Source organism: Drosophila pseudoobscura, chromosome X (genome assembly GCF_009870125.1).
Source record: "Drosophila pseudoobscura strain MV-25-SWS-2005 chromosome X, UCI_Dpse_MV25, whole genome shotgun sequence".
Taxonomy (NCBI): Eukaryota; Metazoa; Arthropoda; class Insecta; order Diptera; family Drosophilidae; genus Drosophila; species Drosophila pseudoobscura.
Genome location: NC_046683.1, coordinates 31,138,651 through 31,159,301, shown reverse-complemented (window position 1 = coordinate 31,159,301; position 20,651 = coordinate 31,138,651). Strand labels below are relative to the sequence as shown.

The 20,651-nt window shown below is 44.0% G+C and overlaps 2 protein-coding genes across 7 annotated transcripts in view; one reads left to right on the top strand and one right to left on the bottom strand.

Annotated features, from left to right (window-relative positions):
- Stim (stromal interaction molecule) overlaps nt 1-20,651 on the top strand; it is a 208,171-nt gene that overhangs the window by 141,493 nt on the left and 46,027 nt on the right. The gene's annotated exons all lie outside the window — the stretch shown is intronic.
- Nucleotides 8,708-19,138, bottom strand: LOC117184464 (uncharacterized). 2 transcript variants are annotated; one of them, XM_033382179.1, is made up of 3 exons: nt 19,002-19,138; nt 18,766-18,947; nt 8,708-9,660 (listed from the first exon to the last, which is right to left on the bottom strand). In XM_033382179.1, the coding sequence occupies exons 1-3, from the start codon at nt 19,086-19,088 to the stop codon at nt 9,210-9,212; spliced, it is 720 nt and encodes a 239-aa protein (XP_033238070.1). In that variant the 5' UTR covers nt 19,089-19,138; the 3' UTR covers nt 8,708-9,209. The 2 variants fall into 2 exon arrangements, with proteins under 2 accessions (XP_033238070.1, XP_033238071.1); XM_033382180.1 differs by lacking the exons at nt 18,766-18,947; nt 19,002-19,138 and adding an exon at nt 14,726-15,279.

Sequence of the window (20,651 nt, the reverse complement as noted above, 5' to 3'; positions counted from 1 at the left end):
TATCCTCTGCGACCGACGAACCTTTGGAAAGCCAACAAAAAACAGTCAGTGGTTAGATCGGAAACTATTTCTAGGTGAACCGCCTAGGACGCAAAACAAACAAAAATCGCAATGTATGACTTGTATGGGGGCCTTCCGCGAATTTTCAATGTCGTGTGCACTGGTCCACAAAAATCAACGCCACAAATTGAAAATGGTCGGAGAGCACGGAGTCGATCTGCGGGTAAATTCCCCATGAGTTGCGTCAGCAATCGAGGCTTGCATTTAAAACAGCGCATACACGATCGAACTGTCTGACGGCAGACCACCTGAGCGTTCACTATCCACACGTTCTGTGGTAGGATGCTCACTAGTTCTCGTGGGCCGACATGAAAATTCGAATGGTGCAGATGACGAATATAGCTTCGCACGAATTGCGAGCGCTTAGTCAAAAGCAGAGGAAACTTGGCATCGCATGATATAGGAGCCCCCCACTCGCAACAACGAAAAGTTGCACCAAGTCCCTGTGTCTTCATGGATGAATGGGTTCAACCGCTGAAGACTAGGACCAATTGTAGATCCTTTCCTAACCTTTTCAATTTCTCCTTGATACTCGTGATGCTGAACGATTTCGACAATTTTATAAAAGGCTTCATTGTATTCGGTCGGTGAGATAGTTTTCTCGAAATTTAGGCTTGGGTCTTTACATTTTCTTATAAAGCGGAACACATACACGAACACTCTAAGCAGTTTGAGGTGTGACGAGAATCCCTCGATGACATCTAACAGATCCGAACTTCGCACAGCCGCGGTCAGCCCGACCGCAGTCTTCCTCTTTTCCAGCTGAAGATCATCGGAGTGTTTGAAATGAGCGTTCTTGGGCCAGTTTTCTTCTTCCTCTTTTAGAAATGATGGTCCTTCGAACCAAATTGACTGAACGATTTCGTCGACGTCACAACCTCTTGAGACAATATCTGCTGGGTTCTGTTTCGTGGGTACATGCCGCCACGTAGCATCATCTGACCACTCTTGAATCTCAGCCACTCTATTTGAAACGAAAGTCGACAACGACGATGGATGAGACCGGATCCAATGAAGAGTTACCTCTGAATCCGACCAATAAACGACTCGTTCAATGGGCACGTTTAATAGCGGCTTGATTCTGTGACAGAGATCTGCGAGAAGGTGAGCGACACATAACTCAAGCCTTGGGAGCGTTTTGGTCTTGAGCGGCGCTACTTTGGATTTCGAAGTCAACAATGATATTTTTAAACCTTGTGCAGTTCTACGTATATAGACGCACGCTCCATACGCTCTCATGGAGGCGTCAGCAAAGGCATGTATTTAAACCGGTGACATCGGATCGGAATACACAAACCGAGATATGGATATGTCTTCCAATTGAGATAGTGTATTTTTCAACTTATTCCACGCTGTTTCCAAATGCAGCGGGATCGACTCATCCCAATCTAGTTTGTTAAGCCAAAGCTCCTGCAATAGGATCTTGCCTTTTATAACGATAGGACTTAATAAACCAAGGGGGTCAAACAACTTTGATGTCACCGATAGTATGTTCCGTTTCTTAATTGGACTTAATTGCCCTTAGCTCCTCTACGCATGCAGCACCAGTCAACAAGTCATCGACGTAAAAGTCGGACCCAATAACGTTAGCAGCTCTAGGGAATGAGAGCTTCGCAGACTCACTCAACCTTTTCAAACACCGGATAGCTAAGAATGGGGATGGTCCAGTCCCATAGGTTACAGTGTTGAGCTTGTATAATTCAAGGATTCAGAAGGGTCTCTTATCCACACTATGAGCTGAAACTGCCGATCCGCTTCGTTCACCATCACTTGGCGATACATCTTTTTAACATCAGCAGTCAGGGCAAACCTGTGCAGACGGAAACGGAGCAGTGTCGAGTATAATTCCTCTTGAATGGTAGGTCCCACCATCAGAATGTCATTTAAGGCCACCTGTGAGGACGTCTTGGACGAAGCATCGAACACGACTCGGAGCTTGGTAGGCGTACTTTAGGGCCTCAGAACACACTGATAAGGGATTACGTAGTGTGGAGTAGAAGGAATCGTATTGTCAGTAGGAGACATATGACCTAAGGAGAGGTACTCTTCCATGAATTCCAAGTACATTTTCTTCAACTCAGGGTCACGATGCAATCGTCTTTCAAGCGACAAAAACCGCCGTTTCGCAACCTCAAAGGAGTTGCCTAAACAATTTGGATCCGATTTAAACGGGAGCCTTACTTCGAAGCGACCTGATGATAGTACCTGAGTCTTACGATAGTGTTCTTCACATAGCTTGTGCTCAGGTATGGCAATTTTCTTGGTAGATGGCATTTCTTCCAGTGACCAAAACTTTTTCCAGGTCCTATCGATGGATACTAGCAACTCTTCACTGCAACTCAAACTGTTTGTAATTTGAGGAGCAGAACTCCTGGAAACATATTTTCCCGACACAACCCAACCAAGAAGGGTTTTCTGAAGAGTTTTCGCGACTTCACCACTGTGTGTATTTTATCCTTTACTTGAGAATTAGATTCGCCAATTCCAAGCAAGTTAATACAGGACTCCTCTCTACGGATCTGTAAGCGATTAGCGAGGTCCTTGGTAATGAAATTTGTTTGTGATCCAGAGTCGAGCAGAGCTCTGGCCAGAATGTGTTCACCGCTCTTAGTTCGGACGCTTACGATCGACGTAGCCAGAATTACCCTGTCCAACGCTGTCGCATGCAAAATATGTGACGTGGAAGGTTAATTCTGATTTGATGGAGGAGAAGGACTCTCTTGGGGTGGTGGCAACGCGAGACTATTAGCCGACACTGTGTATCGATGCAATAATGTATGATGTGAGCGGCTGCACACTCGACATTTATTGGCTTTGCATTTTACAACAGCGTGGCCTTTTCGCAGACAATTAATGCATAGGGATTCCGACTTAGCAAACTCAAACCTTTGCATCACCGAGAGACGCGAAAATACAGGTCAATTTGACACTACATGGTCTCCTGAATTGCAGTAGCTACAAGTTTACTGAGTTCTACTGTTGGTGGAAGTGGAAGAACAAGCAAATGAACTGCGATTATGTTGCTTGCTTGGCATGACTTTGTCTTGCCTTGGCTTGGTTTCTTCGATTCTTCAGCAGACAGATGCTGGTATCGACGATTCAAGACTTTCTGAAAGTCGGACCAAAGCGGCAACTTCTCATAAGTAAGCTGTTCATCCCACTTTTATTTCGTCACTGGGTCGACTCTGTTTAAAACGAGATGAATGAGCATTGCATTCGAAATTTTTGTATCATCTCCGATAGACAGTAACGATCCGTAAATCGACGAAACAGTATCGATTAGAGTTCTTAGAGATGATGCAGATTGATGCGACATTCTCGGCAGATTGAACAATGTGGAAATATTATTCGCGAAAATCAAATAATCGTTGTCATATACTCGTTTTAGGCCAGCCATGGCCTTTTCATAATTTACCTCGGTGACTTGGAACGCCTTTATTGTTCCTAATGCTTCATCAGAGAGGCACGAAATCAAATGATTAAATTTTTCGATCACCGGTATGCTGTTGTCGCTATGGACTAGTCTCTCAAAAAAGCTAATGAAATTTTTGAATTCCGAGTGTTTACCACTAAATTTAGGTAATGCCAATTTCGGAAGTCTAGCATGAGTTGGGGCTGAAGAAGACACTGGCTTCGTCTCGCTTGGTGCATCAAAGGCGGCGATAAGCGACATTATCTTTCCTTTGGTGACAATTGTCAGCTCTTCCAACTCGGCTGCATATGCATCATCACCTGTTATGTCCTCGACTTGCTCCTGCAAATGGTTAGCCTTTTCAATGGAAGCATTCAAACAATCTAATCTACATTGTAATTCCGGTAATTGCAAAGGAATCGACCCTTGATCTAATCGATCCTCTAAGAGGCGAATGCTTTTTACTCGACTTTTGAGCTTAATCTTTAAATCTTCAAGAGTGGATTTACTTTTTTCTGCCATAATATTTGTGTATGAAGATTTTACGCAACAAACAAACAACAAACAAACAAAATTTCTATTTATTTATTTATTATCATTATTTTTTTTTTAAATGTTTGAACGAGAACGATAATTGAAAACGAATTTTAATTGAATGTCAAGGCACGAGGTATCAAGGGAAAGAGTAGTTGCAAGTGACGGCCGAAAACAATATACCCCTTAGATACAGGGTAGCGCGTCACTTGGCAAGTAACAGGCGAAAAGAATATACCCGTTAGATACAGGGTAGCGCGTCACTTGGCGCACCGTTAAGCTCAAGAGCGACAACGAAAATTCTCCCAACAAATACAACGCAAGCAGCAGTGGAGAAGCGAAAACGAAATAATGCACCGGTGCTGCTGCTTGTATGTATGTGTGGATATTTTCTATACGCCGTGGTTTGGGTGAACGAACAAACAAACTTTGTGAGGTTCTAACGACGAGAAAGGTAGAACAAAATAAAAGGGGGGGGAGGGCGACAGTGATTGCAGTAAACGATAGATGTACTTATGTATATATAACTGTTGCGTCCAAATAGCGGTTCACATATGTCTGTATGTGTCGATATGTATGTATTTATGTGTGTTTAGTTATATTTATGCAATTACTAATAAAATGCATGCAATCAAGCTCTACTATATGTATATCATACGTCTGTGAATAGAATTGAAGGCGATGTGCAATGTTTTCAGCACAAGACATCTCAAAGAGAGATCCGAATGTCTTTTGCTCAGCCTTCAATTTTCTGCACAAATACCTCTGATTCCACTTTTGGATCTTTGAATCCAACTGCTACTTTTCTGTCTTTATCGCAGGGCATCCCTCGGCGGTAGCAGAAATTTGCACACAAATTATTGTTGGCGCGACCGACGCGATGATATTATACAAATTGATTGCCGATTACACACACACACGACGCGAGCAACGAATATGTTTGCATATGTATACTGCAATTTCTTGTGTCACTGTCACTTATTGTTGTTGCCTATAATTCACTTTACAGTCCACCCGGGGGCGCCATGAAAAATTAGATGAGTTTTTCTAATAAATTACCGAAAACTTTGGGTGGCTGTAAATTAAATTATTTATTCGGCGGGGCGAAAAATTGATACGCTCGATCTAGTTCAAGGTTGGCGAACAACTATATTTTCTTCTCAATTCACAAGAATGGGCCCCCCATAACTCTTACAAATCATCCCAATGAGTTATCTCCTCATCTTCCCGTCCTGCTTCCACCCTTCCAAAAAACTAACTTCTCTTTTAGTAACCTATCAGAATGTTAGAGGCTTACGTAGTAAGCTCAGCATTCTTTTCCGGGATACTGTTGCATTTGCTTACTACGTTATTGTGTTTACTGAAACCTGGTTAAAGCCGGACATTCATAGTTCCGGGGTTTTGGCAGGTCGGTACACAACTTTTAGAAAGGACCGTTCGTCTCGACGTGCAGGAGTGATTCTAATTGCAGTGGACTCTAACTTAACGTCGAAACACTTCACAGTCCAGGTTCAACACGAACTGGAATTCCTTTGTGCAATACTGATTCTTTCTGCTTTCGCTTCTTCGGAAATCTCAATTTATGAGCAGGATTTGTCCGCTTTAACCGCTGTTTCTTCTTCGCTATCAGATAAAGATCGTATGATAGTTCTTGGTGACTTCAACTTGCCAGGAACTGTTTGGTCTTCGGTAAACGAGTCTAGTATCCTAGTGCCCATGTCACGACATGACTTTGTTGACGGCTTGCTTGACCTGTCCCTGTCTCAAGTCAATCATGTGAAAAATTCCTTAGGTCGATTGCTTGATCTGTGAAGTGTGTATACCTGAAGACGCCTACCATCCTACTTTCGAGGTGTCGCTAGATATAGGACCAACTGTATTGGATCGGTCGAGTAGGCTACCTGAACATGTCCGCTGCTTTCGTAATGCCGAGTTTGCGAAGCTTAATAACCTCATTAGGGATTTTGATTGGTCCTGTTTGTACATATGCACTGATGTTATAAAAGGCACAAACATTTTTTACAATACTCTTGGCACATTTTTTGATTCTGGTGTCCCGCTTTCTTCCGATTAGATCTAGAAAATCCCCTTGGTTTACCAAAGAGTTACCCAGCCTAACAAACTTTAAATCAAGACTTTATAACAAATTTCAAGAAGTGGTAATAGCTCGGTCAAACTTTTCAGTTCTTAATGCTCAATGATATAAGAAATACCCATCTCGATGCAGGATACGTTTTTCTCAGGACCCATAACAGTTTTACTGCTGCGGCAAATAATGATCAGGCAATTGCCGATCTTTTTGCCCAGTTTTATAAGGCGGCATTCAACCACCGCGAACTTGTTAGAGTTTACCTCTTTCATTATTAAAGGCTTTCAAGGTAACTTACAGACGGATGTTATTTACACCGACTTTAGTAAAGCATTCGACTCTGTAAACCATTCCCTTTTAGCACATAAACTTGAACTTTTAGGGTTTCCGCCCAACCTCCTGAGATGAATTTCTAGCTATCTTTGTTCTAGGTCTTAAAGAGTCCTCTTCAAAAACTTCCTCTCTTTACCAGTAAAGGTTTCTTCGGGAGTACCACGGGGCAGCCATCTAGGCCCCTTACTCTTCACACTCTTTATTAATGACTTGCCTTCAGTATTAACATACTCTCGAGTACTTATGTATGCGGATGATGTTAAACTCTGTGTCCAGTACAAGGACATTTCATTTCATTCTCGCTTGCAATCCGATCTCAATAACTTTCAGTCATGGTGTTGTGCAAACTTGTTACACCTTAATGCCTCGGAATGCAAAGTTATGACATTTCTTCGTTCTAGCCCCTTGTTGGCTCCGTATTTGGTGGTTCTCTTGAGAGAATTACCCTGTTGGATGATCTATGTGTTATGTTAGACCCCAAGTTAAATTTTTCCGAACACATTCCTACCATGGTAAATAAGGCCATGGGCGTGCTTGGGTTTATAAAGAGGTGGTCAAAGGAATTTGACGACCCCTATATAACAAAGACTCTCTATACCTCGCTTGTTCGTCCGATCTTAGAATACGGCTCCTGTGTATGGTGCCCTCAGTACAAAGTACACCAGGACCGTATAGAATCAGTACAGAAAAACTTTTTACTCTTTGCTCTGCGGGGCCTTAACTGGGATGCGGGTGTTAGACTCCCATCTTACTCTAGTAGACTACTATTAGTAAACCTCCCATCCTTAGTTAACCGTAGAAAAATGCTTGGTCTGATATTTATGCACAACTTGATCAGGGGTGACATAGACAGCCCTGATCTGTTGAGCCGCATAAACTTCACGATTCCTAGTAGACTGACTAGAAATTTTATACCGTTGTTCCTTCCACTTTGTAGATCGAATTATTCCTTGGATGAACCATTTAGGGTCCTATGTTCGGGTTATAATTTCCTCTTCCATATTATATCCACCACTAATTCTTTTCCTCTTATTAAATTACTAATGCTTACACACCTTTCTAGTAATTAGTAATTGTAGTGGCATTCCTATTTGTATTTTGAATGCATGCCTAGTTCTCTCAGTTACTTTAAAGCTTATTTTCCTCGAATATTAGGCTAACAGCTATCTTTCCTGCATGCTCGCGTAACAGCCTTCTGCTGGTTTCAGACGGGCCACTTGACGGTGCAGTAATTGCATCGCCCCTTGCAAGATGCAGTCATTGCATGTCAACGGTCAAGAAAATTGTTGATGTGATTGCATCTGAAGTGCACACTCAAATTCAGGCGAATTTGATTTTTCCTTCGAACTCGAAACTTTTAGGGATATATTATGATATATTATATGATATATATGATATAGGATATTTTATATGACTGACAACTTCTTCAACTTTACTTACTTATATACGATCGACAACTCTTAGAGATGGACCAATCCTTGGTAATGGTCGATCAGAGTGAGGACTAACGACTCCCGCCAATACTACCTCTTTACATTCGGCCGTCCTGCGAAACATCTGAACCAGATGTCTCCTCCTCCTTCGCTCTGATTTTCATCTTTTTCCTCGCAGTAAGCAAAGCGCCACAGCTTTATAAAATCAGCGTTAGTAGAAGTCTGCAGTGGACCCTCAAAATCAGCTAATTTCTTAACTTCATACCTACCGTTGCGTATGACTTTATATGGGCCGATATATTTGTTGGATAAATTTCTTCTAGGGATAAACCTTAATGGCTATTAGGTAGCCTAATAGTAGCCTTTTAACCTAATGCCCCATTGTTTTCTTCTTGTGGTTGTTCTTGTCCACAGCCTGAGCTTCTTGCCAAACGTTTTGCTTGCATGGTGAGGTCGACAGCAACTCATCTTGAAGGAGCCTTAAAAGCTCAGAATTTAAGTTGTTGGGTGCATGTTCTCGGAGGCGATGAGTTCTGTCACCGAATCTGCATCGCCAGAAGCTGTCGTTGCTTTTGCCATTACGTTTTGAGATGGCATCACCCACGAGACCGCATTTTGCGTGCACTACGCAAACACGACAAGCCGACGCCGAAAAATAAAAAGTTAAATAATGTTTAACACAGATGAAAAGGCATGCACTCGCGAAATCGAATAGATTTCCAGATTGTAGGCTGGTTATGAAGTTTGGTTGTGCAAATTAGCCTGCCGTTAGGCACGATTTCTGAATGTTTTACTGATACACTGGAATCAGACAGACCGACAGATCCACTTGTGCACTCAATCGACTTTCAATTATAAGTGAGTTTATTCTAAAGCGGCGCCCTCTTCATGAGCGGCTGCTGCTTGCATAGGCTCCGTTCGCAACGTATAAGAGCGCATGACATTACAATTTAAAAGCGTGATTTCATACATTTCTCTTAGGTATAATTATAGCTATATATATATATGCAGGCAACTGATTTGCCTTAACATCGGCCGCGTTGACAGCCTATAGGCTTCAATCGAATGGAATAGGCGCCAAACGATGGATCGATCGCTTGTAGACCCCGGCCTTCGTCCTAATCACGGCCACGCGAACCTTTCCGTCCGCTCCTGGGATTGCCTCCTCCACTATTCCGGTGAGCCACATTTGAGGGGGCACGTTGTCCTCGTGAATTGCCACCACTCTGCCTGGCTCCAAGTTGGCGACCTCCTCGGACCACTTCCCTCGCTGTTGAAGGCTGAGAAGATAGTCTCTGGACCAATCTCTCCAAAATCTTTGCTTGATGGCAGACACGAGCTGCCATCGTTACAGATATGAGAGGCTGCTGTCTGGTCTGGGCAGCTCTGATTCGGGTGGCAGCGAAACTAGCGTTCTGCCGACTAGTAGATGCGCTGGAGTCACCACCTCTCCTTCGTTGGGGCTGCCGCTGTCGACCACCAGTGGTCTGGAATTGAGCACGGCCTCGACGTCCACGAGAACCGTATGCAGCTCGTCCTTTTTGAGCACTGCGCTGCCCATAGTCCTGAGCAGCAGATTCTTGGCGGACTTCACCGTCGACTCCCACAGGCCTCCAATGTGCGGGGCTCGCGGGGGAATGAATTCCACCGAAAAACTGTGAGCCGCAGCATACGCCTTGAGGTCTTCGTCCTTGGCATTGAATGCATCCATGCGCTCCTTGAGCATGCGAGCTGCACCAACAAAATTCGTGGCGTTGTCGCAATAGAGTTTGACAAGAGGCCCACGACGTCCAACAAACCTGGATAAGCACAAAATAAATGTATTAGAGGTCAAGTCTTTTACAATATCTAGGTGTACGGCCTTAGATGCAAAGCAGACAAACACTGCTATGTACATCTTAAGAGGCTGCTTGCCACGAATCCCAAGCGATACACGAACCGGTCCAAACAAATCAACTCCGCTAATCTCGAAGGGTCGATTCCCACGCAATCGATCAGCGGGAAGATTTCCCATGATTTGTGAGAGAAGCTTCGGCTTGTAGTGGAAACAGTGTACGCATTTCCGGACAATGGCACTGCACTCTCTTCGTGCATTTATCAGCCACATGGACTGTCTTAGGAATCCCACTAGTGCACGGGGTCCAGCGTGACAATTGGCTCGATGCAAATAGCTAAGATAGAGGGTAACAAATCTAAAATTTTTTGGCATTAACAGTGGAAATTTTGCGTTATGGGCTAGAGGAGCGTTTAATAGGCGACCACCTACTCGAACCAACGAAAACGAGCATGAGCCCACTTGTTCTTCCGAAATGAAGGGAGTTAGTTTTTGAAGTGATGCCTGCAACTTTGATGACTTTTTTATTTTGTCAATCTCCTGCGAGAATGCGTCTCTTTGAACAGCTTCAACTGCTGCTAGAAACGCTGCGCCGAACTCTTCTGATGACGGACAAGTACTACTCCAAATTGCTCCTTTCCTTTTGTTTATGAACCGTCGGATATAAGCAATTGTGCCTACCACTTTCATATATGATGATGAGTTTTCTATTAGGGTGAGGATGGGATTGTGTTCGCCATCGGCCGCGACAAGCGAAGTGGCTGACGATTTTGAGGCCACTCCATGGCATTTTGTTGCAGGAATGACGGGCCGTTAAACCAAAATAGTGTATCTAAGTCTGCTACTGATGATCCCCGAGATACTGGATCTTCAGGATTTTCTTTGGTGGGTACATGTCTCCATGAGGCAGTCGAAGTGATTTCCTGTATCTCTGCAACTCGATTTGAAACAAATGTTGTTAACTGGGAGGGATGAGTTTGCAGCCAATGTAGAACCACTTCCGAATCTGACCACAATATAACCTTCTCTACGGGGCAATCAATAATAGATCGAACTTCCTCCCACAACTTTGCCAACAGATGAGCGGCACATAGCTCCAATCTTGGGATTGTTTTTGTCTTTAAGGGTGCCACCCTTGACTTTGCCGTTAATAAGTTAACGGACACTCCATTTGAATGGGACACACAAACGTAGATGCAGCAGCCGTATGCTCGCGTGGACGCATCTGCAAACCCATGTATTTGACATCGAGTGCTTGTGCTAGCTCCTACAAAACGTGGAATGGTGACTTCATGCAACCTTTGCATGTCCGACACCATCGACTCCCATCTTTGTTGCAACTTTAAGGGAATGGGATCGTCCCAACCAAGGCTCAAAAGCCAAATTTCCTGCAAGAAGATTTTTGCATTAGTAATCACCGGACATAGCAGACCCAAGGGATCGAAAAGACTGGCTATGACGGATAACATTACTCTCTTGGTTGTGGTTTCGGACGAGACTATTGGTTTCAGACAGTACTTGAAAATGTCTGCCTGTGGGTTCCACATCAGTCCAAGAGTTTTGCAATCTTGCTGATCTCCACTCGAAATAACCAGATTCTCTTTCTGACTGTCACCTAGTTGACAATTAGCAGTTCACTTCGTCAGCACAAATCCGGCTGGCTCTAGGATTTCAACTAGCTGTTGACGCAATATCCGTAGTTCGGATTTCGTGTCTGCGCCTGTAAGAAGATCGTCAACATAGAAATCGGAAGCAAGAGACTTTGAGCCAAGTGGATGCGAATTTAAATGAGTTTCGCTTAGATACTTCAAGCACCTGACAGCAAGAAATGGTGCGCTGGCCGTGCCATAAGTTACCGTATTTAGACGAAACACTTGCAAGGGATCCGTACTTGCACGTCTCCAAATAATTAATTGGAATTTGCGATGCGCCTTATCAAGTTCGACTTGACGGTACATTTTTGTAATGTCTGCTGTAAGAGCGAATTTGCGACACCGAAATCTTAACAACGTTGCGTATAGGCACGGCTGGATGGTTGCTCCAACCATGAGTAAATCATTGAGCGAGACTTGACGCGTTGTTTTGCACGACGCATCGAACACTACTCTAAGCTTAGTGGATGTACTTTGTGGTCGTTCCACGCATTGATACGGGATGAAACAATGCGGCTCTGCCGGGATTGAGTTTTCCATTGCAGTCATATGGCCTAACGACAAGTATTCCTCCATAAAGTCCATAAACATCGATTTTATGGCAGGTTTTTGGCATAATCGCCTTTCTAAAGACAAAAATCGTCTTCTGGCTGTCTCAAACGACGAACCGAGAGATGTCGGGCTAGACTTAAATGGCAAAGAAACTTGCAATCGACCGGAGGGTAGACGTGTGATAGTGTCGATAAAGGATTTTTCACACATAGTTTCTTCGGGAGTATACAGTCTTTCTATGGATGCATTTGGAACATTTTCCAACTCCCAGAAACGTTTGACCAAGCTATCGAGCGGGCAGGCTTCTTGAACTGTGCTCACCATAGAGCAAGTTAATGTGGCTTGAGGGCCTTTGGACTTGCAACGTCCAGACACCACCCACCCAAAAACAGTATTTTGTAAGGTTAGTGCCTCTCTGCCCTGTTTTACTTGACCATTACTTAAGATATCGAAAAAGGCGTCTGCACCTAATAGCAAATCAACCTTTTGTGGCTTGTAAAAGGCTGGATCAGCCAGTGGATAGCTCTCAGTAGCATCCATTAAGGAATCAGGCGGAACCGCCTTTTCTGGATGGTACGAGGAAATCGATTTTAAAATCACGAAATCTGCCACCATTTCGAATGGGTGTATGCGAGAGCAGATTGTAGTTTGCACAACTTGGTGTGCCGATAAGCTGGATTTTCCAATACCTAACAAACTAATATGCTTTCTACTTCTCTTTAACTGCAGACTTTTTGCCAATTCATCGGTTATAAAATTCACTTGAGAACCAGAGTCCAACAATACTCTGGCTGGCTGATGTTGGCTTGAGCTGCCTTTAATGTCAACAACTGCTGTGGCCAAAAGTACTTGGTCATTGTCGCGTGACATTGCATGATTCGAAACTAGTGGACGTGCGTTTAGAATTGCAGGCGGATTGTCCAACGCAGCTTGACTTGTGGATGAGTCAGATGTGTAACGATGTAACAAAGTATGATGCGGTTTGGAACAGACTCTGCAATGTGACGATTTGTACTTTGACACAATGTGTCCTTTGCGTAGGCAATTAATGCATAGCGGAACTCCCTTTGCAAATTGGAAGCGGGTTGCGACTGAAGCTGCAGCGAAATCCGTGCAAGAAGTAATGAAATGATCAGTTGCCTTGCAAAATGAACATTTCTGATCTTGAGAAGGTTTGGCCTGAGCCACAGTCAACGAAGTCTTTCCAGATTGCTTGCTCTTTGAATCCTGACTTGTCTTTTTTCCTCTAGATTGCCCTGAATTCGTCTCTTCTGCAGATAAATGTTGGTAGAGTTTGTTAAGCGAAGATACACAGTCTGCCCAATATGGAATGCATTGATAATCCAGATTCTCTTCCCATCGAAAGCGGGTTTTTTGATCTACCTTGGACATGACAATGTGTATCAGTAAAGCATCCGAAATTTGTTTATAATCTCCTACAGACAATAGCGACTCGTAAATAGCGGAAGCTGTGTCAAGAAGGGATCTCAGCCCAGATGCAGACGGACCTTGCATGCTTTGCAACTCGAACAGACGGGCTATACTATTTAAGAATATTAAACAATCATTATCGTATACCTTCATTAAGGCACTAAGGGCCTTCGGATAGTTTTGTTCGGTCACTGGATAAGCCTGTACTACTCCTAGCGCTTCTTTCGCTAAGCAAGTCAATAAATGATTAAATTTCTCCACATTGCTTAATGTGGGATCGCTATCCACTATGCTACTAAATAGGCCGATAAAATTTTTATACTCGGTATAATCGCCACTGAATTTGGGCAATTTTACTGGCGGCAAATGTCTATTTGTAGCAATTGTCGTATTTAATACCGACTCAAATTTAGCAGACATGGACTTGAGCGTGGATTTAGCCTCAATACATAAATCCTCAAGCTAAATCTGGGTTGACATCCTCAATTTCTACTTGTAATTGGAAAGCCCGTTCAATGTATGACTCTAATATTTCCATGCGGCACTCCAATTGTGCCTTTGAAAAGGAAGACTGTTTATCTTTAAGAACGCTCCATGTACGATTGATATCTTTCTTAACTGCACTCAGCTTGCGAAGAGTGTCTAACGACTCCACATCGTCAACCTCTGCCGATTGTCTAGACATTCCTCGCCGTTTTCCAGGCATTTTAGTTCTATAAAATTTTTGTTTCTCAAAAATGGCACTTGTCCCACTGTCACACTCAGCAATTACACTCAAAAATTTTTTCTGCCTGCTAACAGCCCAATGCTGTTACCGTGCTAGAGACTACGAGAGAGAGTGAGAGATGATCGGCAAAATGCCTACAAGCCAACGCTTTCGATTTCGAGTCGAGCTTGTAGTTCACCGAAACGCAACTTAAATGCGCGTATATGCGTATGCTGCTTTAGCGACCGACCGACTAAACCACTGTGTGTGTAATGTATGTGAGTGCTACATGGAGACAAGGAGAGAACACGAAACGATAAAGAGCAAGCGAGCGCTGAATGAGAGAGCACAAAAGTGCAGCTGCGCTGTAAAACGAAGAGCGTCCAGCAAGAACCGTTCGCGCAAAGCAGAAACGAAAATTTATGACGAAGACGGGCGAGGGGGAATGATGCGCAGCGGTTAGAGCTTGCGCGCGAAACTATTGCCGTTTCTCCTTTGCTTGTCGGCTCTTTTTGGAAATGTCGTTGACCACAAGTACAGTGATCACTCACTGTATAATCAAATAACTTTGAATGTGTGTACGTACAGATACCTGGCCGAATCACTTTTATTGAATAATTTATTCACAGGCCTTTTTTATACGTAGTTATTTATATTTTTTGATGAAACAATTGGGCACTTTGATTTACCTGTGGCACTGGTTGAGGGTTGTTTGAACACCGATGCATTCCCTCCCACAAGTTCATACCAACCAGGAATACCCACGAGCAGCTCTCAAGAGTAGCTAAGTTTGAAGTCCAGCGGGCCACCAATGACAACTGCAGGAACAGCAACAGCAACGAGCGAGGGATGATATCCAATGGGGATATCCAACGAAGCGCCAAGATTAATCCAATCCAACTTCTGTCCAATCCAGAAAATCAGTGTCCACCCGGGGGCGCCAAAAATGGTTGTGCAAATTAGCCTGCCGTTAGGCATGATTTCTGAATGTTTTACTGATACACTGGAATCAGACAGACCGACAGATCCACTTGTGCACTCAATCGACTTTCAATTATAAGTGAGTTTATTCTAAAGCGGCGCCCTCTTCATGAGCGGCTGCTGCTTGCATAGGCTCCGTTCGCAACGTATAAGAGCGCATGACATTACAATTTAAGAGCGTGATTTCATACATTTCTCTTAGGTATAATTATAGCTATATATATATATGCAGGCAACTGATTTGTCTTAACAAAGTTAATTAAAGTTTAATTAAGAAAACACCGGCTGTTTATGCAAAACAAAAGGAAAAAAGCGGAGTTCAAAACAAAAACGCGTCTGGTCACTACGAAAGAGAAGTCTTGTTGAAGAGTTTTAGCCAGTTTCCACTGTTGAAGAATGACTATCTCTAGCAATGCACGCATGTATTGACAGACATATGAATATTTAGACGTATGAGTGAGAGACATAACGAAACGACGTTCTCTTATCTCCCTTTTTGTTTTCCCTTTTTTCGGTCTCTATCTGCCTGCGAGCAGAGCATTTTTTCAGTCACAAATAAACCTTACATATGAATGGTTGCGTTTTTACTTTTCGGTACAAGAACTTCCCTTGCAACGGCAGCGAAATTCTGTCCAACAGGTTATGGGCCCAGGTTCGGACTTTGTAAATTAAAAAGTAAAGTGATTGTTTTAGTTACGAACTATTAACATCGGTGTGACTCAGAGGCTAAAATAGACCAATTATACGACGGAAATTATGACTCCTGGTGTATTCAAATGCGGTCTGTGTTGGTGTACTCTGAATTGTGGAGTGTGGCATCTGGTGACCTGCTACCAACGAATGTTCCCGAAGGTGTGAATTGGCAGGCCAAGGATGAAAAGGCGCTGGCCATGATCACATTGAGTGTGAAAACTTCACAGTTGGGATACATTAAAAAATGCAGTAAGTCGTCCGAAGCATGGAACAAATTAAAAAGTGTTCATCAACCAAGTGGACCTGTACGAAAGGTTCAACTGTACAAGAAATTGCTAAAAAAGCGCATGGACCAAAGGCAAAGCATTTCAAGCTACATTAATGAGTTCGTGGATATTCTTGATGGCCTTGGATCAGTAGGAATCGAGCTAAATGATGAACTGCGCTCAATTGTTTTGTTGTCAAGCCTTCCAGAACAATTTGAAAATTTCGTTGTCGCCATAGAGAAGCGCGACAGTCTGCCGACTTTCGATTTTCTATGCGTAAAATTGAAGATAGAAGGCTAACGAAAGGGAAACAAAAAAGATCAAAAGGAAAAGATCAGTGTAAGAAGGAGAGCGCAAATGTGGAGACGGAAGGGGGTGAAGCGAAATTTTGAGATATACGTTTTATAGTGAGATCTAACAGGAGTGCGGATACTAAATTTGGTTACTCTAGCCTTAATAGTGTCTGAGATTTGTGGATGCCTCAGATTTTCGTCCTTTGCGGGGGCAGAAGGGGGTGTGGCGAAATTTTGACACAAAATGGTTAAGGTCCGATATCACAGGAGTGTGGATACCAAATTTGGTTGCTCTGGCTCATATAGGTTCTGAGATCCTTGAACTCATATTTTGCAATTGCCAAAACCGACCATGAAACCTGTGTGTTAGAGAGAGACAGAGCGAGAAAGAATGAAATTGTTTTCTTGATTCTGGCTATAATAATTATACGATCTGGATCAGATTTTGCACTCTAGAACATATAGTCATCCTCTACGATTCTGCGTTTTTGGTTTTCTCGTATCTTTGAATTTGTGGATGCCACAGATTTTCGCTCTTTGTGTGGGCGGAAGTGGGCGAGGTGAAGTTTTGAAATATTTTTGTAGCAGTGACATATCACAGAAGTCTGGATCCAAAACATCGTTGATCTAGCACTTATAGTCTTTGAGCACTAGGCGCTGAAGGGGTCGGACAGACGGACGGACGGACAGACGGACGGACGGACAGACGGACAGACGGACGGACGGAAAGACAGACATGGCTCAATCGACTCGGCTATTGATGCTGATCAAGAATATGTATACTTTATGGGGTAGGAAACGATTCCTTTTGGACGTTACACACATCCACTTTTACCACAAATCTAATATACCCCAATACTCATTTTGAGTATCGGGTAGAAAAAGAGTATGCGGTGTTTGGATAGTGGTGCCACAAGCCACATGTGTTGTGAGAAACAGTTATTCACAAAGTTCGAGAAACACACAGAAATGATTGGTCTGGCTGACGGAAAAGGGGAAGTAGAGCTGAAGACAGAAATATGCACGCTGCTGTTAAAGAATGTTCTCTATGTGCCCGAAATTAATGGAAATTATTTCTCGGTGAGCAGCGCTGTACAGAATAAATGTTTCGTCACTTTTGGACAAGAATATGCACAAGTTATCCAAAATGGCGAATGCATTGTAAAGGCGAACAGAGTTGGAATCTTGTATATGCTTCGAGGAAAAGAAAACAACTGTTTTGCGGCGGCTAGGGCTGATGGTGCCCTGTGGCATAAACGGTACGGCCACTTGAACATCAGCAGTATGAAAGATTTGATGCGGAATGGTGCGCGGCATTGAAAATATGGTTTTCGCGGCGAATATGAATTGCAAAACATGTATGGTCAGCCAGATTTATGCGCAACCATTTCCTGTTGCAACCACCAGTAGAGCTCAAGATATATTGGAACTAGTTCATATAGATGTGTGCGGGCCCTTTGGCACACAGTCGCTTGCTGGATCAAAGTATTTTCTAACCTTCATCGATGACAAATCAAGGCGTATATTTGTGTATTTCCTTCGGACAAAGGATGAAGTCTTCCAGAAGTTCGTCGAGTTCAAAACCCTGGTTGAACGGCAAACGGGAAAAAGTCTCAAATGTATCAGGAGCGACAATGGCAATTTCTGAAAACTAATGGGATCGAGAGGCAGCTGACAGTGGCGTATACTCCACAGCAAAACGGCGTTGCTGAGACGGCAAACCGCACTCTGGTGGAAATGTCAAGATGTATGCTGGTCCAGTCAGGATTAGGCGAATCCTTGTGGGCTGAGGCAGTCAACGCAGCTGTGTATGTACGGAATCGATCACCGACCAAGGCGCTGACCAGTATGACGCCTATGGAAGCGTGGACTGGTAAGAAACCTTTTGTTGGTCATCTAAAAGTTTTTGGCTCCATTGCAGTAGCTTTGGACAAGTGTCCAAGGAAGAGTAAGCTTCAACCAAAAGGCAAAGGATATCGCATGATTGGATATTCAGTAGCGGCTAAGGGCTATCGACTGTATGACCCTGTGTCTCATCAGGTGATTGAGAGGCGAGATGTTCTCTTTGACGAGATCCAGACGACAAGGATACAGTCACATTCGAACTTCCGAAGGCAGAAGTTAGAATGCAGTCTGGCGGCGATACTGATGACATTGACAGCAGCGGTGGAGACAGCACCCATGGTGCAAGCGTTGACGGGGAGAATCCCAGTAGCAGCGGTACTGATGGGTACGAGAGCGCAACAGAAAAGGTTGAGTCAGATCAGCCAGCTCCTCGCGTTGGACCTGGGAGACTAAGGCTGATTCGGACCGGCAAACCTGGCCGTCCGAGAAAGGAGTACAACATTCTTGGTGCTCTGGTTGCCAGCGACGTAAAGATTCCAGTATTTTACGAGGAGGCGTTGATCAGTATTCATGCATCACATTGGTCCGAAGCGATGCAATGCGAATATGAGGCATTAAAGGCAATCGAGACATGGCAGTTGGCAGACTTACCGGCAGGACAACGAGCAGTTGGATGCAAATGGGTATATAGCCTGAAACGCGACAATGATGGTCAAATCGAACGTTTCAAGGCGCGGCTGGTGGGAAAAGGTTGCTCCCAGCAGTACGTCATAAATTATGCGGCAACATTTTCTCCAGTCTGCAGACTGGAGAGCGTGCGATTTATTCTTGCGCTAGAAGCAGAAGTGAAATTATATGTCAACCAAATGGATGTATGTACGCCATACCTCAACAGTGACCTGAGCGATACGGTGTACATGAAGCAACCACAAGGGTACATTGATCGAGCTTATCCAGCGAAGGCTATGCTGCATAAAGAGGCAATATATGGATTGAAGCAGTCAGGAAGGGAATGGAATTCGAAGCTGAATGGCGTCCTGACTAATCTGGGTTTTGTTGCCTGTGACAACGAGCCGTGTCTTTACCAGCAGAGAGGGAAAGGTAACTTATCGTTAATCTTGGTATATGTTGACGATTTACTTATAGCATGCCAGTCCAAAGAGGACATGCTCAGTATCAAAATATTCCCCGTGGTATTTGATGATCGATTCTGGACAGTATAGGTAAGGGTTTCCCGCTTTGTGCATAGACAGAGGCCGGGAGCTGATTTGACGACAGTTAATCTGTGTGCAGCTGTGCCATTGCGGACGTCCACGCCGACTCAGAAAGCTCCAGTTCCATCAACTTCAAAAAACTCCCAGTGAGCGGCGCCTCTGGTTTTATGATCGCCGCTGCCCCGCAACATATTCTACTTGCACTTCTTCGCCTTTGTGCTATGAGCAACAGCCCGTTGTTTAATTTTTGGCAATCCTCTTCGGCACAACAACAAAACATTGACTTTTCGATCTGCGCTTTGTGCGATATTCGCTCGGCTGCTGCTAGATCAGATGACGATGCTCTTGCTGGCGCTCTCTCCCGACTACGTGTGCTTCTAACGTCATCATTACAACAACAAATGCAAATGCATTGCTTCGTATGCTATGCTTGCGCCGTCGCTGCTTTCGACATTTGGGAAGAGTCAGCAACCCGTTGTGCGCTCTTATGTGGAACACTCTCTTCAACACTCTCTTCAGCATCGTCACAGAGATTGGCTCTCCCGGCTGCTTCCCTCCCCTCTTTTATGGACAAGGATAGTGTGCTACTGATTCGGACTTCAACGCTTAGGCAGGATCTAGGCATGGGCCTCGCTCCTCTGAGTCAGTTGGATATGGCTGACCCTCGTCTGGACCCATCTTCCGTGGCCACTAACAGGACGGCACCGCCACTTTCTGAGACCGTGCCGATGGTTGGTGCCAAATCTATACGAATTTTTTTTCAAAATATAGCGGGCATGCGCACCAAGGCTCAGGCTGTCATCGTGGCTACCTCTACGTGTGACTTCGACATTGTCATTTTGGTTGAAACCTGGCTCAATTCTAACATTTTTGACAACGAATACTTCGATCCTAGCCTTTTCCAGGTGTTTCACAAGGACAGAGATTGTGCCAAAACGAAGTGCTGCAGAGGTGGTGGGGTAATTGTGCCCGTCAGACGCACCCTACGCTGCGATCGGATTTGTCTCCTGGATGGAGACTCTGTTCTGGATCAGATTGGTGTGGCGGCCAGTTGGAGACGCTATTTATTAGCGCATCCTACATTCCACCAAATAGCAACTATGAAATATACAAGGCACACACAGAACATTGCTAACATTTATAGTAATCTGCGAGACCGTCAGCACCTCTGCGTTGTTGGCGACTTTAATTTGGGTTCGTTGGTATGGTCCGGCGATTCGCAGTCATCGGCTATGATACCTAGTAATGTACATGTCGAACGAGATTCTTTTCCTAGATGACTGTTTTAGTATGGGCTTATCCCAAGTAAATAATGTGTTTAAT

Bases quoted from the DNA above. Each gene is read 5' to 3' on its own strand.
- LOC117184464 (XM_033382179.1), bottom strand. From the start codon at position 19,088: ATGCAGCATAGCCTTCGCTGGATAAGCTCGATCAATGTACCCTTGTGG. The intron at 18,948-19,001 runs GTATGGCGTACA...TTCTGCTTCTAG, and splicing joins TCGCTCAGGTCACTGTTGAG to CGCAAGAATAAATCGCACGC. The intron at 9,661-18,765 runs GTAAGTCTGCCA...GTGCTTATCCAG, and splicing joins AACTGCTCGTTGTCCTGCCG to GTTTGTTGGACGTCGTGGGC.